We start from the raw sequence: 23,833 nt of genomic DNA, 5'->3' as shown, positions 1-23,833 counted from the left end.
GTTGAATCACTTTATTCAACCGTTGAATAAAGAAGAGACCAAATAATGAAGCTTTTGAATGTCGATGTGGATTCAACCGGTTGAATTCTTTCAACCGTTGAATAAACACAAAATGGAGCCCACTTTTGCATCTGTGTCATTTTTTTATTGGTTTGTGTGGATTCTGAATTTATTTTCTTATCTCAATTATTCAACAACAATTATTTATAACTAAATTAATTTATAAATTTATTTTTTATATATCAAAATTCATAATTTTTTCTACTCTATAAATAGAGACTTGGTTCATTTGATTTTGATACAAAAAAAAACTTCTATTTCTACTATAATTTTTTTATCATTCTACCTTTAATCTCTTGATTATATTCTTAATTATCCTTTTTACCAGAATGGATCCTAACAATAATCCTTCTGATATTCAAAATTCTACTAATTATCCTTTTAATTATCCAAGTCCCAACAACTATCAATTTCAAAATCACTCTTTCAGCCAACCCCAAAATATATCAAACTATGGTTTTCCAGGAAATTTCTTCATGCCACCATCGGTTTTAAACTATCGTCCACAATATGGATCGATGATGTCATTTCCAACTCAAACACCCCTTCATTTTTCTACTATGATGCATAATGAGAATGTTGTGAATGTTGGAGCAAGTGAATTCCCTGTTTTGTGTGTTTATTATTGCGTTGTAATGCATTTTTAAGTTTCTGTAAAACTTTTTAATAAGATGATTTAAAAAACAATTAGTGACTATTAATATTTTCTATTTTGTTATTTGTAAAATCGTAATTAAAATTAAAAAAGTTTTATTTTTTATGGTTTTAATTAAACTAATTGAAAACTTTTAACAATATAAAAATAAGATAGGGTGTTGAATTTTATTAAACAAAACTATTGTAGAGTATAAAAATGAGTGAGTGTTGAATTGTTAGGTGGAAGAGAGAAAAGATGATGTGAAGTGTAAAAAGTAGAAATTAGGATGTTGAATTAATCACACCAATGTACATAGTCTAAGAAATAAAAAGAGCAAATAAAATAAATTAATTCCTCTCTTAATGTTGACAAAATAAAATCATCTCTTAATAAAAAAATACTGTTGTACTCAAAGAATCATAACTATGCATGGTATTATGCAAATTAGTCAACAATCTTTGATTCTCGATATTTAAATAGCATATATAAGTAAATAATTCATGAAAATAATTGTTCAAACATAATATATAACCAATCCACTAAAACAAAATCAACTAAAATTTTTTAGGAAACTTACATCCCGAGTGGGAAGTTTAAATTTATATATTAACTAAAATATGTAAGTAATTAAGTATATATTTAGATCAATTACTGCTATATATTTAAATATTTATATATATATATATATATATAGAGAAAAAGACAAAAATAAAACTAAATCAAGTTTTTGTTCCCAAACTAGCATTCAAGGTTAAAAGTCACAAAAATAGCACTTAATGTTTTATCAAAAGTCACAAACTTAGGGTTTAGAGTTAAAGGGTGAGGTTTAGGATTTAGGGTTTAGGGTTTAGAGTTTATGGTTTAGGGTTTAAATTTTAGGGTTTAGGGTTTAGGGTTTAGAGTTTAGGGTTTAGGGTTTAGAGTTTAGGGTTTATGGTTTAGAGTTTAGGGTTTAGGGTTTAAGATTTAGGGTTTAGAGTTTAGGGTTTAGGGTTTAGAGTTTAAGGTTTAGGGTTTAGAGTTGAGAAATGAGGTTTTGGGGATAAGATTTCAAATTTTGAAAAATTAAAAAATTAAAATTTTCAAAAGGATAAACCTAGAAAGGTGCTATTTTGGTCATTTTAGTTTTTGAGTGCTATTTTTATGATATAAACTTAGAAATGTGCTATTTTGGAGATTTGCCCATATATATCCTTTTTTTATTATTTGAGCAGCATTAAAAATAAATAACCTTTAGTTCATGTGTTTATTACAAGTGTGCCATTTTCTTACGTGGCAACTCCACAAGCTCCCTCACCTATTCTATTTAAAACCCCATTGTTAACTAGAGTAATTACACATCATGCCATTAATCAAAACATTATAATTACCTTAGTTTTGTCTACATTTGTCACATATATACGTTGATACGTATTACATCAAACCTTATCATTTATTTCTTGCGTTAGTTACCTTAACCGAAGTTCTACGTATTACATCAAAGATTTTAAAATTATGTTAATTACCTTGACTGAAGTTTTTTCATTAATCTGTTTCAATACAAAAACATTACTGACATACGTAGTGGTCTAATTTTTTATTCAAAATGAATATAGATGCGAAAAAGTTAATGTGCGATTATCAATCAAAGTTTGTTTTCTGAAAAATCATAAAAAGTATTTGATGATCAATACGTACTCAAGTGATTGATTTTCTTAAAAATGCGAAAAATATTTGTTCTCTTAAAAATATATCAAGAGGAAAACTTTGTTTTCTTAAAATAGTGAAACAGAAGAACCATGCATATGGTATATACTTGCCCCGTTTCATTAAATTGTTAGATGATCCCCGCCTTGCGATTGTAGAAACTAAGGTACAATACAATTTTCTGGCATACAATTATAAAAACTTACCTTAGGTGATCTATCGTAATTAAGATTTTAACGCCAGCTTGCATAATGCAAATAAAGGCGGAGCAAATTGCCCATGATTCAAACGTGATTTGCAAGGACGAAATTGATTGATGATTGGGAAAAAGGAAACTTCTAATAACTTTGATATATTTTTAAATTACAAATTTGGTAAATTGATGGTAATAATACGTGATTTGCGAGGACTTGACTTTTGTATATAAGAAACGTAGATTAAGGTTCAAATTATTGTAATCAATTAATAATCGTGAACTTTCTTGAATTTGTTCAATTGCGATTGATAAAATGAAGTTTGCATTAACTATTTACAATATTAAATTAATTCTTGACTAAGATTGGAACGCAAGTTATGTGTAATATTCGATTTAGTTACAGCCATTATTTTGAATCCATATGACCACATGGCGATTCCTTTTTAGTATAAATATACGGCTTCTATAATTTAGAAAACTCACCACACCTTTCTTCTCGATTTTACTCATATCAAAACATTCTCTCAAACAATCAAATGGATGGCTTTAACTCTATTTTCGATTTGAAACCATTCAAGACATTGTTTCTTTTATATTTTATTTGTCTATTGCTTATGTTTTGTTTTATTTTATATTTATAATTTATTTTATGCAAACAAATATACAATTTTTAAACAAAAATTCCGCAGCTTAATTTAGATTGACATACTAAATTTCGTCTAACCCTTACTTTATAACATATAGTATTTCTTGCTATAACTTTAACTTTTATTATGTCTACAAATTAAAAGTGATAATATTTTGAAATCTATTTACTCCGCGCAGGGCGCGGATTATCACCTAGTATATATTTATAAAGGACAAAATGATGTGTACTGTCTGATGAAAAACCAAGCTTACATCTTTTGAAATCCGTTTGGTAAACAACAATTGTGGTAAAGGTAAACTATCTCTATGCCATAATGAGAATATGAGGAATGCATGAAATTTATGGATAAAACAGCAAACCGACATGGTTGGAACTGACAAATGCTGAGATAGATCAAATGTTCCTTATGCGATGTCTCTATATTGAAAAAGAAGTTCTATGGAACTAATGTGATTTTAATATGCCACCAAAAAAGTGTCATCTCAATAATCTGGAAATCGATATAATGACTATTACTATAAACAAATGGAAAAGTTCTTGGTGTTGGTGTTTACGATGACTGGCAAGTCTACACTCATCGGCCACTACTTAGTTTTCACACTTTCCAGTTTCAATGTTTTCTTATTTTGATTAGCTTTGCATTACTAACTTCTTCTCATTCAGTATAACATTCTATTTTTTAATAAGAAATGCAACTTCAAATAATCACCACTTCCACTCCAATAACATGTCGAAAGACACTATGATTTCAACATAAAAAATAAATAATCTTATAATTTACACAAAAAATGACCCACAACCCAATATTACCAAAATCAAATATTACAAACCACAAATAACGCACCAAATACGGAATCAAATTTTTGTAAAAGAAAACAACATGAACACAATTGGAAACCCTCATAACATACCAATGCCACAACTCTTTAAGTATATCCCGCCCGTAGGGCGGGCCGACCCTAGTATCACATATAATTGTGTTTTTGTCATTTTAATATATACTCAGTTTTGGCCTTAAAATTTGCATATGACTCAATTACATGATTTCACTTTCACCCTATATACATTCCGCTTATATATTATATCTCATCCCACACAAGGTCACATTCCGATTATTTTGATGTATACTTGGTTTCACACTCGATGTCATTTTAATGTATACTCGGTTTCACATTCTTAAACCGATCCTGAGAGACGGTTATTAATATAATTCATTCCGTATTTTTAAAAATGAATGAATTGTTACATGTAAATGATGTAATCGAGTCTTCACATGTGATTCAAATCCATTACTATAATCGATTCTTTATATTTAATTTTCAATCCATTCATTTTTATTTACATCGTGTTACATGTAACATAATAACTCCTTTTAATATAATCCATGTGATATCATCAAACAATCCATGTAATATAACGAATCGATGCATGTACTATAACGAATTATGGAAGCTTCTTTTAAGATCCATATATATTATTTGTCTAGATAATCAATTACAAATGCAATATTTATCAATGCAATATACTATTGGTTAGTTTTATGGCAACTTAGTGTAAATGAATCCGATTCAAAGCAATTTAAATATATTCTTAACGTGCAATTACGGCATTTATTCATGCGCCCTGAACTTTCCGAAAATCGTAAGGGCATTGTCAATTAGCATTACTTGCGTGGCAATGAATGTTCTTCGTAATATTCCAAATTATGAATGTTTTGAGCTAAATATGACACTAATTACTGTTTTAAACGTCCTCATTAATATTATACGATTTTTGTACTGAAAAATTACAGTCGAAACCGAATTATATAGACTTTTTTTTTCATCGACACTGATTGATTTTAAATTTATTTGCGTTGACGAATATATCTGTTTGTTTTCTATAATATTCCAATAAATCCGCTGTAAATTTGAATTACGAGAAATAATTATGAAAAGTTTTGGGAATTACACAAATAAAGATGGCAATTAGCTATCATTATTTACCCTAGACCTACCCTTGCCTATATAAATACAAGACGTTCTAGCTACATTTCCTCACCACCGTCTATTTCTCAATACATCCTTACAACAAACATTCTTGCAAGCACAACACTCATGGGGGGTTTTAACTCAGTTGCAGATTTGAAACCTTTCAAGACAATGTAGAGAGTGAGGGTTAGTATTTTTCGATTGTGGAAGCAATATTCTGCTCCTGGTGGCCTAGCTATTGAAATGGTTCTCATTGATTCAAATGTAAGTTTCTACAATCCTTTGAATGTTGCATGTAATATTAAACTCTTTTTAATCAATTTTTAATTTATTTTGTTTTCTTATATTTTGTTTCTTTCATATTTTATTAGTCAATTGCTTATCCTATATTTTATCTTATATTTATAATTTATTATGAAAACAATAATTCTATTGTCAATATTTCGTTCATCTTTATTTCATAATTTATTTTATATAAATTTTTGCTTATTTTAGGGATCCACTTCAACAAAATATACTTCAAGCTAACAAAACAAATACACAAGTTTTTAAAAAAAAACTAAGCTTAATTTATGTAGGCATACACAATTTTGTTAAATCCTTTATTATATAAAATGTAATATTTTTTCTATGACTTTTACCTTTCTAATACTTATATATTTAAAATGATAAACTATTGAAGTCTACTTACTCCGCGCTGGACGCGAGTTAGTATAACTGTAAATTTGATTACCTCCTGAGTCTCTGAAGGGACATTTAAAAGCAAATTAGAAGCCTATTAGGGCTTAATATATACATATAAGATCTGCCAACTCGTTTCATAATTTCCATGTAATCAACAACTATTTGACTAAATAATCACCGAATTCAAAAGCTTATTGGCACGATAATTATATCATTCAAGGTCACAGCTAGATCATTCTCATTTTAATGATTGTATAAATATCTTCTTAACAGTAAAAGTGAAATTTAAACTATGTTCGAAGTTTCGAACCATCGTGATCGTTTTATTTAAAAAAACGTGATTGTTTTATTTAAAATGTAATATACTCTTCTTCACAATATACTCTTTTATATAGGTATTTGATATTTATTCGGGTTTTACAAAGGGAAAATTTTGATTTTACCACAGGTTTGATACCATTTTTCAAATTTATTATTAATAAATGATTATTTTCACAAACTCTAAATTTATGATAAGATAACCTTAAACTAATTTTTTAAATATTTATAGAATATTTATAAATCCAACTCTAATCCCTTAATATTAAACCTTAAACAATAATCATTAAATCCTAAATCCAAATGTTAATATATTTTTTGATTGGTGGTATTTTTGAAAATTGATACTTAACTTGTGGTATTTTTTTCAAATTTTCTTTTACAAATAGTCTACACTTTTCACGCATCTATACGACAAATATAGTAATACACTAAAACATTACTGGTGCTAATAATTTCTTACAAACATTAATTAAACCTAATATAGTTTTATATTTGACTATTTTTATTATTACCAAAACATGCATTCAAATTACTAGCTAGCTAGACCTTTATTTGTCAATATAGTACGAAGTCATAGCTTGGATAATTACGCATTTATGCATGTCCAAAAATGCATCAAGGTCAAAGCATATTAGATTTTTATTTCCGACCAATTTGCATCTAGTAGGTGTAGTTACTAGTTAGTAGATCATATCGGGCAGATATTACCGTGATTATTTCTCATATTTGAAAGAATTTCCTTTTCTTGTTTTTTTTTCTTCATATTTTAGGTTTCAAATTATTGTTTTATTATATATCTCATTTAATATTTTAAATTTTTTCTTCTATTATTGTCCTGCTTTCCGTCTTTGAAAAAACGATTCAACATGATATTGATTTTATACTTTTATTTTTTTCTGTTTATCGTCTTTAGTGATATAGGAATCGATCATGTAACGTTTTTTAAACGCTAAATCACCGCCCAGTTATTGTCTAACGTTTAAAAAATATTTTTGGCAACCACCTTGCTTTATATATTATGAGATGTACAAAATTTTGGAAGATAAGAAAGAAATTAGAATGGGCGGAAATAGTTTATATTAGATTAGTTTAAAAAGGGGTAATTCTCCTAAATAGACTATTTTCAAGTTTTGATCACAAAAATAGACTACAAAGAAGAAAATGACTAAAATGTTTCATTTAATAGGTAAAAAAACTTTAATACCCTAGATATATATAAAAAATAAAAAATAATTAAAAAATAAAATAAAAAATAATATCTTTTTATAGTTTTAGATTATATGTTTTCAAATTTGAACTATTTTATAATTTGTTTTTTCAAAATTTTTTTTAGTTTTCTTTTTGTAATTCGAAAACACTTCTTGAAACTATTTTTAAAATTTTTATTTTTCAAATTTTTAATATTTATTTTTTATTTTATAAAATTTTAAATCTCAATCCCAAATCCTTACTCCTCAACTCTAAACCCTAATGTTTGAATTAGTTAACCATAGGAGTATAAGTGTATATTTACCTATTTAATAAAACATTTTGGTCATTTTGATCCTTATGATCTATATTTGTGACATAAATTTTTTTAGTGGGGTATTTCCTTTTAAAAAATGTTGAAGTATATATTTGATTGTGAAAGGCATTGGCATACCATTATCTAGGAAAGTTGGAATGAAGCATGATGATCGTTGATATTACAGTCCAACACGTTATGTTTTCCATGTTTTACTTGGCAATAATAATATACAACTAATTAATATTACCATTCAATTAAAATTCAAAAGATATAAAACTATTTTACATATAAAATACGGTTACGGATAATTGGATGGATCGAATTCAAAAAGTCAAGATTCTGTGACATGTTAAGTTTTATAGACAATATAACTCCTAATAAAGGTTGACAAAAAAAACTCTTGATGGATAATGGAGATTTTTGTTTGAGCGGATGGAAAGAAAAAGAAAACTTAAATTTATATTCTTGTCCCATGTTTTGGCTTTTTCAGGAAGAGACATTTGGCTTTTGAGTTTAAAGTCATTTATTATGGTGGTAAGTGGTAACTGGTAAATTATCAACTATAGCTAACTCGTGCTTTCCACTTTTATTTCCGGGTTTATCCAAATATCAACTTCAAGCTATAGGGTTTTATTTAAAATTTCCTGCTAGCAATTTTTTAATTAAAATCAACCTTTATAAGGGCTGCTGGAAATTATACATCACCGATGACCGGAAAAACAACGATTACAAATGTTTTGACTAATTCTATAAGCAAAACAAAAGACGAAAAAAAAAGTATCGGTGAAAACCGGCGGCTACAGAATCAGAAAGTTGGGAATTCATGGAGCCGGTGTGTCCAAGACCATTTCTCGATCTGTCGCTAGTTACCATCATGTAACCTACAGGTTGTTCCGCTGCCATTTCTGCGACTTTAAAACGAAGGTCTGGCTCCAAAACGATAGCCTCCACCTGCTTCTCAAGATTCTTACTGCCGGATAGTTGAGATACCATATGATGTTGATTTTCATTAAATTTATATATTCTTTAAATTACAAAACCATATACTAACATATTTGAAATCTTTATTTATGAGTTTCACGGAAATAATAGTTTGCATTTATTGTAAAAGCTTGTCAGCATTTACGTAAAGCCAATATCCACGCAGCCGCAGAGATGAACATTAGTTCAATATCGTTCTTTTTTTGACTAATTTAGTTCAATATCTTTAACACAAAGTTAATGTAACATCAGTAAGTTCATTACTCACCCACCATTTATATTCTAGACCAATAATGACTACATAAAAACAAATTAGTGTCCATCTCGATCGTCTTTTTTTGGTCGTCTAAAAAGCATCCAGCTCTCTTGACAAAATTAATAAAATTACATGATAAAAAAAACTTGGAATCACATCACCGAATATTCACCACTCCCAATCGCCTACTACTAGCATAATAAGACATTATAAAATAGATTGCGTTTCTTTTATAAGAGTAAATATATTGTTAACACATTCGAGGTGTATAAATAAAAAAATTAAGAAACGCAAGATTCGTCTTGTAACGCGACGGGCCGACTTTATGTTTTTTATTCTCTCAAGATAGTGATCCTTGAGAGACCTTATATTAAAAAAATACATGTATTCATCATTTTCCCTAAACAGAACCAAATCCTAAATAAAAACGTGGCTTATTAATTTGTCCCTAGAACACCATGATGAAGAGGCTAGGGAATATGGATTACAACCAGAAACGGGAGAGATGTGGGCAATACATGGAAGCTCTTGAAGAAGAACGTCGCAAGATTCATGTCTTCCAACGTGAACTCCCTCTTTGCTTAGATCTTGTAACCCAAGGTACGTATGCATATATACATACACAACAAATGGTATTTATATATACACTACAAAGAAATGCAAAATTAGGCTATGTGCATTCGTTTTTTCCCGTGAATAATATAGAAAAGAAATGAAAATTCTAGCATCTATGAAAAAAGAAAACTTAACTTATTTTCTTTTGTTTTGTTTGCTTAGCAATCGAGGCATGTAAAAGAGAGTTACCAGAGATGGCGATAGACAATCTATACGGACAATCAGAGTGCTCCGAGCAGACAACCGGAGAATGTAGACCTGTAGTTTTGGAGCAATTTTTAACTATTAAAGATTTATCGACCTCCAATGAAGAAGAAGAAAAAGATGAAGAATTTGACGATGAACACGGAACTCATGATCCGGACAATGATTCCGAGGACAAGAACATGAAATCAGATTGGCTTAAGTCTGTTCAGCTCTGGAACCAACCCGACCCTCTTCTTCCCAAAGAGGTAAAGTATATTAGAGAATCCATATTGAAACGCATACTAACTTATGACAACACTCTAAATATTTTGCGTTTCAGGAACGGTTGCAACCGAAGATGATTGAGACGGTGGTGAAGATAGATGAAAGTATGAGAAAAGATTTGATGGTTAATGGTGGCGGCGAAGGAAGGAGGAAAGAGGCGGACAAAGACGGAGGAAGAAAGCAAAGAAGGTGTTGGTCGTCGCAGTTGCATAGACGCTTCTTGAACGCTCTTCAACACCTAGGTGGACCTCATGGTGAGTTTCAATATATATTCATAAACGAGTTATTTAATTATCTAACGATTAAAATAAATAATTTTGGTATTTATAAGGTTAATGAAATTTTAGTTAGTGTATTGATTCTTGTTCCATTTCGCAGTAGCTACTCCAAAACAAATCAGGGAGTTCATGAAGGTTGATGGATTAACAAATGATGAAGTTAAAAGCCATTTACAGGTAATCCTAAGCACATGCGATTCTTTTCTTTCTATAATTTCATGTAAAGATTTAGGAAAATATAAAATAGAATTCTACACAAAAGTGATGTTAATTCATTGGATTTTTCGAATATATAATAGAAATATAGACTACATACAAGAAGGCCAAGCCAAACAATCCCTAACAACAGAAACTCTCAAACACAACATTTCGTAGTCGTGGGAGGTTTATGGGGCCCACAATCTGACTACTCTACGGGCAAGACCACCGGAGGAGCCACCAATAGCAGCACTACCACCACGACAGGAATCTATGGAGCAATGGCTGCACCACCACTGCCACAATGGCCGAGCCACTCCAACTTTACACAGTCGATTATTGTCGAAGAAGGATCAGAAAGCCATGGCGAAGAGGTGGTGGTCCGATGTAGCTCGCCGGCGATGTCTTCTTCTACTCGCAATCATTACGTGAAGAAAAACTAATGTGTTTCTACTCTCTCTAATGTTTTTGTTCATTTTATTATACTATTATTTTGTTTTGTTCTGTCCAAGTTAGATCAAAATGATAACCGTGATGAATTGAGTGTATAGAGTTTTGCACCGAAACAAATACTAAATATTTACTCAGGATAAATGCCATTTTTATTTTGAGTTTTCGCATCTTCTTGTGCTTTTATATATATATATATATATATTCGTTTCGTCTTTCAAATTTTTTTACTTCAATATTTTTTATTTTCATTATAATATACGCTTGTATGAGAAAAATATGGAACAATTTCCGTCATATTGTGGCTGCTGCTCTTTTGTTTGTTGGCGCAAAATTTACTATTATAGATGATCCCGAACAATGCTGATATAATGTAATTTGATATCACAGCTAGTATGAACATGGCGGCAGAGTCGACGAGAAAGAATCTTCTTACTAGTATATACTAATTTTTTTGTCCACCATTTTATATAAGATCCACAGCCACATGACAACAAAAAATGATCTTATTATGATAAACAATAGGACCTGGAAGAGAACTTATTGACTTGGTTCAACTCATGGGACGAATATGCTCGAATCATAACTTACTATAAATATAATTGTGTACTGTTTTTTTAAATTAAATGTTAAATTTTATTCAGAAAACTCTTTTTACATCAATGTGCACATATAGAAAAATCAATAAACAATTTTTTCAATCTATTTCAATCTTTTTCCCTTATGTCCTAAATCAGAACTACATTCCTCCTTCAAAATCAGTCTCTCTTCTTCTGTATAATGATAAAATTGTTCCTCGCAGTTTTGTATATCAGCTTTATTAAAAGAGCTTCTGGTATACTCTTGTCAAACATTGTTTTCAATATTTATATCCGATTATCGTTCAAAAAAAAAATATTTTTATCCGATTCCCATGTTGTTTGAATATACAAATCGGCACGTTAGCTACTACGTCCTTGTCGTAGAGTATATTCTCTGCCTCTGGTTTAAAGGAAACTTTTACTCATTAAATAATTATGGTTTAGGTCACTGCGTATTTGGATATATTATCCCTCAGAATCCTGATTAAATCTAAAGATTCTTTTAACTAATGTTAATCATCCGTACCTGTCCCATAATTAGGTTTGCCTTTCCCGTTGGCTCTAGGAGCCTTGTGGTCTTTTTAAAAACTTATTACTATATCAGATTATTGGTCTGAAGAATATAAAAGTGTAAGACCTCTAATTAAGGGAGCAAACAGTACTAATACAACGATTTCTTAATGATAAAATCTTTTAAAAATAAAGGTTTACTAAATAAACCATTGTTCTCTTTTTATGTTCTGTGTTTTTCTACTTTATGTTTGAATTTATTTCAAATTATATAATACTTAATCAATTCAATACTGGAAGTGGAATATTTTATGTACTAATTGATATCTTATACTGAATTTGTTTTTGGAACAATTTTGTTTTACCCTCATACTGAATTATATGTCCATTTTGAGATAAAACTTCAATCCTTATTAAGTAACAAATTGATTGCCAAAAGAAAAGGGTAACAAATTCATTTATGAAGGATATATAGTTCCATTTCGAGAGAGCTAGCTTCTTAATACGTGCAGCTTTCCAATAAGATGGTATCGTGTTTAAGATCGGATCAACCTGACAATAAATTCCATGTGCAGAATAAACAAACAAATTATAAAATGTGAATATAATATAACATATTTTTTGAGTAAAAAATATTATATTAACGACAGATCCAAATGACCAGGAATCGGATTAGGATTTCATTAGGTATAAGTTTTAACAATAGCTAGGGATGGCTATGCCTTAAGCATTAGTTATATAGGTGACCTTTCACACACGTTAAAAGACAAAATGGCGCTTGATACTTATTTAAAGTGCATTAATTATGACTGAAACAGGGAAAAAATACAGATAAACCAATCCATCAACTAGCTTCAATGTTTTTTTTGGGTGTATATCCAACATTTTAAAAAATATAGACATGGAATATTCGAATTGACCTAATTAAGTCGTTATATTAAACTACTTGTAGGAAGAGTACAAGTTAATATACGACCTTAACTACTTTATCATCTTCTGTATGCATATATACATTTCCTAAGTACGTGCTATTCTTGTTCTAACCCTTGGCAAAATGTTTGACATTGTGAAATTAATTTTGTTTTTAATCCTCAGCAAAATAGTTGACATTGTGAAACTAATCTTATTTTAATTCTCGGCAAAATGACATTCTCAATTTCAATTTCTGATTGTAATATATATGAAGCCTTTAGAAGATTCTTCTTCGTGACTAGTAGATACTCCCTCTGTTTTATTTTATATGTTGTTTAAGGTTCTTGCACATATACTAAGAAAATCATTAAATTTTCTGTTATACACTTAATTAATACATTGTTTTATTTTTAATTTTTGTAAATTAATGAGCTAAAAAGTAATGATAAAAGTTAACAAAAATCAGCAAACATTTGCATTGAAAATATAAAATGGCACTTATAATGAAAAAAATTTTAAAGTCTAGAACGATATTTAAAATAAAACGGAAGGAATAGATAAAAACACGGCAAAATAGTTTTTGAATACCTTTGAAAATAATGAGATAATTATAGATTAAACGATTTTGCATTGTCAACACATTTACAAATAAACGATCTTGTAGGTCGTACTCATCACCTTAAGATATCAATAAATGATCTTGGTCTGACTTTTGAGTTCTGAAATCAGGCGAGAGGGATATCTTCCAAAGAAAATAATCTTTCAACATTCGTCTAAAGTAGTATCTGCCCGCCCTACAGGCGGGATATACTTTACTTGTGATTTAAGTTATTATTTTTATATAATTTTGTGGTTTGTGTTTTAAATTTGCATTTGCTAGAGGTGTGTATTAGATATACTATTTTATTAATTTAAATTGTTGGTTAGTTTGTAAGTAATTTTTGTTTTGACTTTTTGTTTCTATGGCATCACCACGATTGAGTCGTTATGTCATTTTTTGTTGAATTTCTATCTAACAACTAATATATATGACTTTTTTTTTAGGTTCTCGCCAGCGGTAAGGCCTTTGAATAATTTTCCAAAAAGAAAATCTAATCTTTAGTGAGAAACTGGCAATCGAAACATTAGCCATCCAATTGGGTTGGAAATGGTGTTCTTGGGTTGGGAATGTTGTTCCTGGTATCCATCTGTCTTATTTCTTAAGTTTATTATTGGATGATACTTTGTTTTGGTAAAATAAGTTCTATTGTTTGTTAGGAACAAATATGAACATCTCGGGACCATAGGATTTCAGATTATGGAGGGAGAAATTCTTAAACAATATGTTCGATCCTAACTCTTAAACATAGGATTTCAGATTATGGAGGGAGAAATTCATAATTGTTTCTATGTTCCATTCGATATTAGCTACCAAAATGTTTTTGTTGTCAAGATTTAGAGGAACCATTGGTAGAAATTGTTACTATTTGTATTTTCATTACCGAAATACTAAAACTTTTACATGGTTTGCAGAGATTTTGAATCTATTTATATAGCGTAAACTATGTATTTATTTTGCATATTTCCGTATATTTTTTTATTAATCAAATATTGTTGTAAAGAAATTTTCATTTTAATTTATTTTAGTTTTTAAATTTTATTTATATAGGTTAGGAAATTTACAACCAAATAAATTGGAATATAATCTCTTATAAAATTTCAACAACATGACATAGAATCTACGTTTTGACACATCACTTACCATTAGTTAGCATCGTTAATTTTCTATTATTTACTTGATTTATTTATTTTTATAAAATTTGATTATCATAATAAAATATGAGCAGATATGGGTTATATTATATTGAAATTGTTTGAAGATTTTGTTGGAATTCATGAAGTAACATTTTTAAATACATCTATTTAGATACAATAATTTTAGTCTCTTGTTTATATCATGAAATTATTTTTCCATTTTTTATTTTACTGTTTATATATATATATATATTATTTTTTCATTTGTTTTGATAATGTGTAAATTATTTGTTTTCTTTTTTATCTAAATAGTTTTTCTTGACTTAACTTCAATGATTAAAATATGAAAAAGTTTAATCTTTTATTTAGTTATGGGACCTGATAAAACATGAAAAGATAATAATGTTATTGTATTATTGTTTTTGTGAACATGTTATTGTATTCTACGAATTGGTTTTCTTCTAAATTTTTCAAGCGAAGTTCAGAAGAACTAATATCTTGGTTTTATGATTTTTTCGTCAATATGCATTTTCTCTGTACAATTTGGTGAACTATAACATTATTCAACTATATATGCATGAAATTGTATAAAAACAATTAATATTACCCACAGATTTGTACATATAGTTTTCGAAGACACATCCACATATTTCAAGTTGGATTCGAATAGTAACGCATCAGCATCATTGGTGAAAAAAGCTAGACTATAATTTAAAACCTAATCAACAACATGATAACCTATATAATATCATCCTCATTGTTTGATTTCATTGCTCACAAATAAATACATAATATGTTTTTTTGTATGAATCACGTATCAGATGATAGAATATATGTTCGTCATCAATGTTTTGGTAGTGATCAATGAATAGTTTGTTCTGTGTAGAGGCATATACAAAAATCAATACTTGAATGTACATACATTCCAGCAAAAAAACTGTATCGGTAATGGAGGTAATAATGATCACTTTGATCATATCCGTATCTTTCTTATCAAATGTTGATTCCTCATGATTCAAATTTATCACAAATGTTTCACAATGATAAAGTTCATATTTAATACACAGTGTCATGTGTATAAACTCCATGCAAATCTTTGTTTTCAAAGTAAAACCCATTGGGCCTAAGTACCTTATTGGATAGATCAAAAGCCCATGGGCTCAGTCCAATAGTTAGTCATCTCGAAATAAATATCAAACGATTAGATATTTTTTTTATCCAAGAAGAAGCTTCGTCTCCAAATTTGATTTTCCTTCGGTCGGGGGTTTAGCAGTGAAGTAGCGAAAATGGCGTCTACAGTATTTCTATCCACTTTCTCGTCTGCTCACCTCTCTTCTTCTTTCGCCGGCGACTACGTAGCGTCGTCGAGGTGCTTTATCGGAGCTCCCGTCGCTTCCTCCTCTTCTCTATCGCTGCTCTCCGGTTCGTCACTTACTTAGACTCTGTTTATTCTCTGTTATAGCTATCTGATTGGATTAGGCGATTAAGTTGTTACAATTCGATATTTGATAATTGAAAAGTTTACTTTCCTTAGGTAAGAAGAACTCATATCCTTTTAGAAAGTTCCATGTCTCTGCCAAGAAAGTCTCTGGATTGGAAGAAGCCATTAGAATCAGAAGGTTATGCAAATTAAAACATTCAAGATTAAATTCATAATCTGGTTTGATAATATTAATTAACATTTTTTTTTCCAGGATGAGAGAAGCTGAAGCTACTTCAAAGGTTAAGAGAAACCCACCGTTAAGACGAGGGAGAGTCTCACCTCGTCTTCTTGTCCCTGACCACATACCAAAGCCTCCTTACGCTGAGTCCGGCGTGTTACCTGATATCTCACCTGACTTCCAGATTCCTTCCCCTGAAGGCCTTGTCAAAATGAGAGCTGCTTGCGAGCTAGCTGCTCGGGTTCTAAACTTTGCAGGGACTTTGGTTAAAGTTAGTAAGTCTATTCCTTGTTGTTTCAGCTTTATCAATGTATGTGTTGTGAAGTAGTTGTTGTTGTTATGTGTAGCCATCTGTTACGACTAATGAAATAGACAAAGCTGTGCATGATATGATTGTTGAAGCTGGTGCTTATCCTTCACCTCTTGGATACGGTGGTTTTCCTAAGAGTGTGTGTACTTCGGTTAACGAGTGTATGTGTCATGGGATACCTGATTCTCGCCAGCTTCAGGTTTGGATCTTGCTCTTAAGCTGAAGAGTTTGTGAATGAACTCTCGCTAACTTTTACTTCTTATTGTTGTAGAGTGGGGATATAATTAACATTGATGTTACGGTTTACTTGGATGTAAGTCACTAATCTCTAGGGCACTTTTGTATGCTTAAAGATGGAATCGTAGTAACACCTGTTTTTGGGGATTTGAAACTGGAACAGGGTTACCATGGAGATACATCAAGAACTTTCTTCTGTGGAGAGGTTGACGAAGGTTTTAAACGACTTGTGAAGGTATTTTTCTTTCTTTTTCATTGTGTTGTGTCTCTGCAAATTCACAGTAGTGGATTTTGTTGAGTATGCTAATTGTTGCTTGTTTTTATTCTTTTGTAAGGTTACGGAGGAATGCTTGGAGAAAGGTATAGCCGTGTGTAAAGATGGAGCAAGCTTCAAGAAAATAGGCAAGAGAATCAGGTAACTGTTAACCATAACCATTCTTGATGAAATATATAATAGTGCAGAAAGGTCTTGATTTTGATGGGTTTCAACATTTCAAACAGTGAGCACGCAGAGAAGTACGGCTACAACGTCGTGGAGCGGTTTGTTGGGCATGGTGTTGGACCAGTGTTTCACTCTGAACCTCTCATTTATCATTACCGTAAGTATTATCTTTCTTATCTTTGCTTGTTTTAGGATAACGCTACAGCTTTGTTCTCTGTAATGTAACCTGAAAGCATCGATCAAAGAAACAATACTTATGATCTGTAAATTGTTTTTATTAGTAACTCAACTTTGGTTGCTTCACTTTTCTATAATTTGCAGGAAATGATGAGCCTGGACATATGGTTGAGGGACAAACTTTCACAATTGGTTAGCCTTTTATTTTTACTCTTCCATGTCATTGTTTCAATTTGCTTATTATGATTTCTGTATGGTAGTAACTAGTAACAAGTTGTTGGTGGTTGCAATTCGGCGTTGCAGAACCGATTCTAACGATTGGAACCACGGAATGTGTAACATGGCCAGACAACTGGACTACTCTAACAGCTGATGGTGGTGTAGCAGCACAGTTTGAACATACAATTCTGATTACTTGGAGCGGTTCAGAGATTCTTACCATATGCTGAAACTATTCACTTTTTTGATTCATTCTTTTACCGCTCCCCTCTCTGTCAAATTGCTGACTTCTTCAGGTCCCGTCATGGAGACATGGACCATGAAATGAATAGAATATAATTGGGTGTGTGTAGTCGTGGACCTTTCTCTCTGTTTATTGATCTCTTGACTGGTCTATTTAATTAATTTAATGGGCCTAAAGTTGGGCTTTAAGATAATCAGCCTTAATATTGGGTCGAAAATCTAATGTGACTAGCTGGTTATAGGCTTATTGAGCGTGAGCTCCCCCTTCCTATATTTATATAGACTTTTGTGAATATGTAAATGGCGGATGCCAGATACCATGGAAATGTTTATATATTTGGAAAGTTTGGATTGTCAGGCGCGTGGCCAAATATTTCGGCTTTTAGTTTCACCTAATGGTTTTCAGTTTGTATAACATGAAAAACCAATTTAAATGAAGAAAATTTTACAAAATTCATGATTAATATATTATATTATATATGTGTATTTAAATGAAGAAAATTTTATAAAATTCATGATTAAAAATTATAAGATTCAAATTAAAATAAAGCATTATTCACTTATAATAACTTTAAATGATTTCATATACTGTGAAAATACACAGATTAAATTTATAAAAAATTATTATATTAATTATTTTATGTTATATCTCTAATAAAAACTTCAATGCATATAATGATAGTTTTAGTTTTAATATTTGTATATTTCTATTCTCTCTGCTTCACTATCACTAAATTTTAGATTTTATGTAAAAAAAAAACATGATTGTAAATTTTGTTTATTTATGACATTGTTTTTTTTCAAAGGAACCGTGATTCCAAAACAGAATCGTAAACTTTCAATATGTTTTTAAATAAAATATTTTAGAAACATTTTAGAAACAAAATTCTGTAAGTTTCCAAAAAATTCTGATTTCGATTATGGTTCTGAAATGAGAAGCTCGCGTCTGATAAAGCTTCCGTGCAACATAGTGATTTACTGAGGTTATGAAACTTGTAGTTGAAAGCTTACCCAATATTGTAGATAGTCTTGATATTAAAAACATAAATACTATTACATAAAATTATTCTAAATATTCATATAGGTTCATAAGATTCTAAAAATGATCAGTTATATTTATACTTATGTATATAACTTTTTAGTGGCCACTGCTTAATTTTCTAATATATTTTAAAAATTAAAATATATCAAATTATTAAAATATTATCAAAATGAAAAATAGTTATACTCAGAAAATTAATAACTGGACTACAATAAGAACATATAATTTTACAATTATTTATTTATTTTCATACATACAATTTTTTTTTTTTTTTTAATAAACATACATTTATTATTTTTCATCCCCGAAGGGCATCGGACTACAGCTTTCCTGATACACCGGAGAAACATGAACCCTAGGTTACAAGTGATTAAAGCTATGCAGGTACACAAATTACAAACAAAGAGAAATTTCAGTTGGGGGAAAAGACCGAGGGAGTATGCTCCCTCCTCCGTTGACACCGCAACCACCAGATCCAGATTCCGGCGACTTCTCATGACGGGGGTGTCGAGGCCCGCCAGATCCACCGCCAGTCACCATCAACGGAGCCGCCCACGGAGCGTCCCGCGGCCACAAACGTCGCCTTCAGATGCAGAACAACTCCGAAACCCTAACCGCCGCTTTCTGCAACCGCTTCACCGCCTCACAGGTCCGAGGAGTCCCGTACTCCTCCACTCTCGTCAGCGAGGAAAGGAAGAAAAAGCGAGCCGGTGAGATTCAAGACAAAGGGGAACCGCCATCCCAATTGTGAGATCCACAGACACCGCAAACCAAACCCTTCCCTCAGAGCTTTACCCCAGCCCCAATGACTGGCACGCGGTTCCGGTTGTGTCGCCGTCGTCCTCAAACAACTTACGCCAACCTTTCACCGACGAGTCACCAGAGCGGCGGAGTTTTTAGAGGCTGCCGCTACAGAGAGCCCACCCGAGTTGCCGCAGAGAGAGGAATACCTCCTAGTATACCAGATCTCGCTGGATCCGTCTCGTCGAGCAGATTCCGGTGAGGAGAGGTCACATCGAGCACATATTAATACAAATTGCAAGATGGCTCAAGATGACTCAACACATATTAATACAGAATAATAAACTATTAATTAATTGTATATATATATATATATATATATATGCCTGGGAGTTTCAGAATATTATTGTTAAATTCATTTATGTATCAAGGTGTTTTAAGTCTTTAATAAAACATTTTCCAGTCGTTTTCTTTTTCAAAACGTTCTTTTAATTAAAAAAACAAGATTATGTGACATATTAAGATTTATAGAAAATATGTCACAAGATTCTGTGACACTCCTAAATTAAAGGTTGACAACAACTCTTAATGGCTTTATGTATATGTTTGTTTGAGTGGATAGAAAGAAACAGAATTTACATAAAACGACATCGGCTTAAGTTTAAAGTCACTTATTAGCATCTGCCAGTTTATTTCCCTCAACAAAATTTTGATCTCATAATATTACGATTTTTTTACATCTACAGACACATTTTTTTTTTTCACTAAAGGCTTAAAACAGACACATTTTGAGTTTCTATTTACAACAGCTCTATGCTAATGGCGGGAATCTTGTAAATTATCAATCAACTATAGGTATTATAGCTTTAGCTCAAATGACTAAGCAAAAAATTCCCAACTGTAGCTATTAACTGGTAAAAAATGTTTCGACAGAGATAACTAATTTGGTTTTAATACTCCGCAAAAGATAGACAGGTTCGAAAACAGAAATAAAAAGTTTAAGGCCTAGGAAGTTCCAAAAAAAGGGACAATTAATAAACGGTCGGTAACAACAACGTTGACCTCTATTAACAAAAATACTTCAAGGTTCCTCTTGATATAGCAGTAGACACTCATCCTGCACAATTCAAATTAACAATTTATATCAGTAATCAAATCAGCAACAGAACGAAAAGGAAAACAGATATAGAACATAGAGGAACAACAGCACAAGAAAATGACATGACAAACAAGACGGCATACACAGCAAACAAGATTTAACAGCATCGCTAAACAAACACAGGAGAACTACTAATTAACAGAGAGCGGTAGAGTTACAGTGAGAAAACAGTAATAATAGAAACAGAAGAGCAAACAAAAATCAAAACAACAACGAGACAGTGGAAAAAACGTAAACAGGAACTTGGCAACAAACCACAACGAGAACTGAAAAAACGTGAACCATAACAAAGACAGTTACAGTCAGAGAACAGTAGAGTTACAGAAAGAGAACAAGAGAACTACTAATTAACCTCAATCTCAGCCCGGAGAACTACTAAGCAGTAGAGTTACAGTGAGAGAAAAGTAATCGAACAGTAGAGAATGACAAGATGGAATCAGTAAAGAAACAATGCAGAATACAGAACCAGGACAACAATCAGAACTGAAAAGGAACAAATAGAGTATCACCTCAGTCGTCCATCTCAACCTCCATCTCAACAAAATAATTAACCTGATCAGCATAAATCCTTAGGAAGCCTTCATCACAAACATCCGCACCAGCCGATTCTTGGAACTCATAAACCAAACGCCTCATATTATCATAGTCATGAGCAGTGCACACCATTACATGTGTTCAGTGTTGCCAGCCAATTCATCCTTAGTGGGATAATAAATTTGCTGAACAAAAAATTGATTAGCTTGGATAGGAGAACAGCAACAGCAAAAATAGAAAATGACATGACAAACAAGACAAAAAGTTTACCTTATGTTTCAGATTGGAGTAGCTTGGATAAACAGATACGCCAACAGCAACAACTCCACCCTTCAACTTTTCAATAAGGTCGGCATGAAATAATTCATACTTCTTTTGAGTCGCCATTCTACTTCGGCCAGGATGCAACATGTGCTTGGTAACTTTCTTAGCATAGTACCTAGTACAATCCTTCTAAAATGCAACAAGTTAAAAAAAAAGACATAGTATAAAAGTGTAAGAACAGTTAATAGTAAGTGACTTACAGTCTCTTCAGACACGGTACCATCTATGCGTTCGGTCAAGGGACAATCCCTCTCAAGGAGGATACCTTTCTTTACAAAGATAGAAAGAACACGAGCGGCGTCTACTATAAGTTCCCCATCAGCATCTAGATAATGCTTGGGAATAAGATTGATGAAGTCTTGGATAGACGGATGTTGATCATGTGGCATTCGATTGTGAAGCTTCAGGTGAAACTCTAATTGCCTTACAAAAGCGATAGCATAACATGTTGATTTCTTCTGAGACATCACAGGGCAGAGAAAAGAAGGCTGCTGCTTTCTCCAAGTGTTCATCCTAAACACTCAACAAAGGCAAAAATCAACATAATGCTATTAACTCTAAAATACATATCATGGAACTGGACTTAAGGAATCAATTAGTAGATAGGATATAACTTTCTAAATTAAAGAAAATTTTTGGAAAAGATTTAGAGACCTGCGATAGCGTTCCCTAGCCCGCTTTCGCTGAGCCTGTCTCCGTTGTCTTCGTTGGGAGCTCATCGCGATCTAAGAATAATGAGGCTACAGCGCCAGAGAGAGTAGACATTATCGAAACTAGGTTAAACTGATGAGTTGAGTTGTGCCATACTTTGGATAAGAATTTTCATTGGGTCACATGTCAAATGGGCCAATAATTTTACCCAATGAGCTTTATATTTATCAGCCCATTTGAATACCAAAAGGTATCAACCCAACTTTGAGAATCTTATATAATAAGGTGGTGTAATAGGACAACCGTATACAGTGGCAGGATACCAATCGGCTGCGGCGACAGGGGATACCAATCGGCTGCGGCGGAATAAGGCCATCGGCTAAGGCGGATAATGAGAACCATCGGCTAAGGAGGCGGAAAATAACACCGGAAGCTAGTGGATGAGTCCTTCGGACCAAACTACAAAGAAGAAAGAATAAAGAAGAAGTTGGAACGATAGAACTGAACGAAAAAAAAAAGTAAAGAATGAGAGGTGGATGTTCTTTTATATAAAAGAGATTAGGTGAGTAGTTGTTAAAAAGAAAAATATTGGTGAGCGGTTCAATGTATTAACTCTCCCCGGATTTCACGCGCCTCTCGATATCTACTTCCCATTTTCCCAACACGTCTCTTTTATTTATTATATACATATATAAATTTATATTTAAGATTACGTCAACATAGACTTTGCTTAAAAAGAGGAGATAACAGTAAATTCCCGGAAACTACGGTCTTGCCAAAAACGTCTGTGCTTTTATATTTTACTACTTAGGAGCGGTTCGATGTATTCATATCTTCTTCTCAATACGTTGAAAATTGGGTAAATGTTTAAAAAGAGGAGATGACCGTAAATGCCCGGAGTTTACGGCCTTCCCAAAACGTCTGTGCTTTTATATTTATTACTTTGCTGATATTTTGATAAAAATGTCTGGTGGCGCAAATCTCGTAAATCTTACATCTTACGCGTCGGTATTTAAGTAGTTGTTTTTTAACTATTTTATTTATTTAAATTATCTTTTTTTTTTTCATCTATTATTATTTTATTAGTGGATCAAGCCCGACAACAAAAAAAACATTAAACATAAAGCTAAAAGCCCGGAACAAAGGACAACTTAACATGGGCCTTAAGCCCAAACCACAGACCATGCGGTGCCTCACAATCCCACGCGTCCAGAAATTCGCGAGGCCACCCACGTGTCGAAACTCACCCATGAACGAGACACGCGTCACCCAAACACCACATCGTAACCCAATCTACGAGGCTCACATCGGAGGAGACAAAATGGACACGTGTTTCACCGGATAACGCCGGAACCAGAACCACTGCGCCCACCTTCGTCGCCTACACTCTTTGTAAA

General features: G+C 31.8%; 3 protein-coding genes across 5 annotated transcripts; 2 read left to right on the top strand and 1 right to left on the bottom strand.

The window, feature by feature from the left end:
- Window positions 1–9,271: 9,271 nt before the first annotated feature.
- On the top strand, window positions 9,272–11,168 carry BNAC08G40480D (transcription factor HRS1). The gene is made up of 5 exons (XM_013854349.3): window positions 9,272–9,547; window positions 9,725–10,014; window positions 10,089–10,287; window positions 10,412–10,488; window positions 10,611–11,168. Exons 1-5 carry the CDS (start codon window positions 9,406–9,408, stop codon window positions 10,950–10,952), a joined length of 1,050 nt encoding a protein of 349 aa, XP_013709803.1. The 5' UTR covers window positions 9,272–9,405; the 3' UTR covers window positions 10,953–11,168.
- A 4,707-nt stretch (window positions 11,169–15,875) lies between these two features.
- LOC106414941 (methionine aminopeptidase 1B, chloroplastic-like) lies at window positions 15,876–18,179 on the top strand. Of its 2 annotated transcripts, none has more exons than XM_013855526.3 (10): window positions 15,876–16,118; window positions 16,231–16,315; window positions 16,391–16,628; window positions 16,705–16,866; window positions 16,939–16,980; window positions 17,068–17,139; window positions 17,240–17,319; window positions 17,406–17,503; window positions 17,668–17,715; window positions 17,784–18,179. In XM_013855526.3, exons 1-10 carry the CDS (start codon window positions 15,983–15,985, stop codon window positions 17,894–17,896), a joined length of 1,074 nt encoding a protein of 357 aa, XP_013710980.1. In that variant the 5' UTR covers window positions 15,876–15,982; the 3' UTR covers window positions 17,897–18,179. The 2 variants fall into 2 exon arrangements, with proteins under 2 accessions (XP_013710980.1, XP_013710979.2); XM_013855525.2 differs by having other exon boundaries at window positions 15,877–16,118; window positions 17,827–18,179.
- A 2,469-nt stretch (window positions 18,180–20,648) lies between these two features.
- BNAC08G40450D lies at window positions 20,649–23,205 on the bottom strand. 2 transcript variants are annotated; one of them, XR_002660786.2, is made up of 6 exons: window positions 22,740–23,205; window positions 22,440–22,525; window positions 21,986–22,298; window positions 21,732–21,914; window positions 21,437–21,646; window positions 20,649–20,885 (listed from the first exon to the last, which is right to left on the bottom strand). XR_002660786.2 is itself a non-coding variant. In XM_022708483.2 (4 exons), the coding sequence occupies exons 1-4, from the start codon at window positions 22,502–22,504 to the stop codon at window positions 21,593–21,595; spliced, it is 615 nt and encodes a 204-aa protein (XP_022564204.1). In that variant the 5' UTR covers window positions 22,505–23,205; the 3' UTR covers window positions 20,649–21,592. The 2 variants fall into 2 exon arrangements, 1 of the variants encoding a protein (XP_022564204.1); XM_022708483.2 differs by having other exon boundaries at window positions 20,649–21,646; window positions 22,440–23,205.
- Between the last annotated feature and the right edge of the window lie 628 nt (window positions 23,206–23,833).

Source organism: Brassica napus, chromosome C8, assembly GCF_020379485.1.
Source record: "Brassica napus cultivar Da-Ae chromosome C8, Da-Ae, whole genome shotgun sequence".
Taxonomy (NCBI): domain Eukaryota; kingdom Viridiplantae; phylum Streptophyta; class Magnoliopsida; order Brassicales; family Brassicaceae; genus Brassica; species Brassica napus.
Note: the sequence above shows the minus strand (reverse complement) of the source record. Positions and strands in the feature narration are given on the sequence as shown.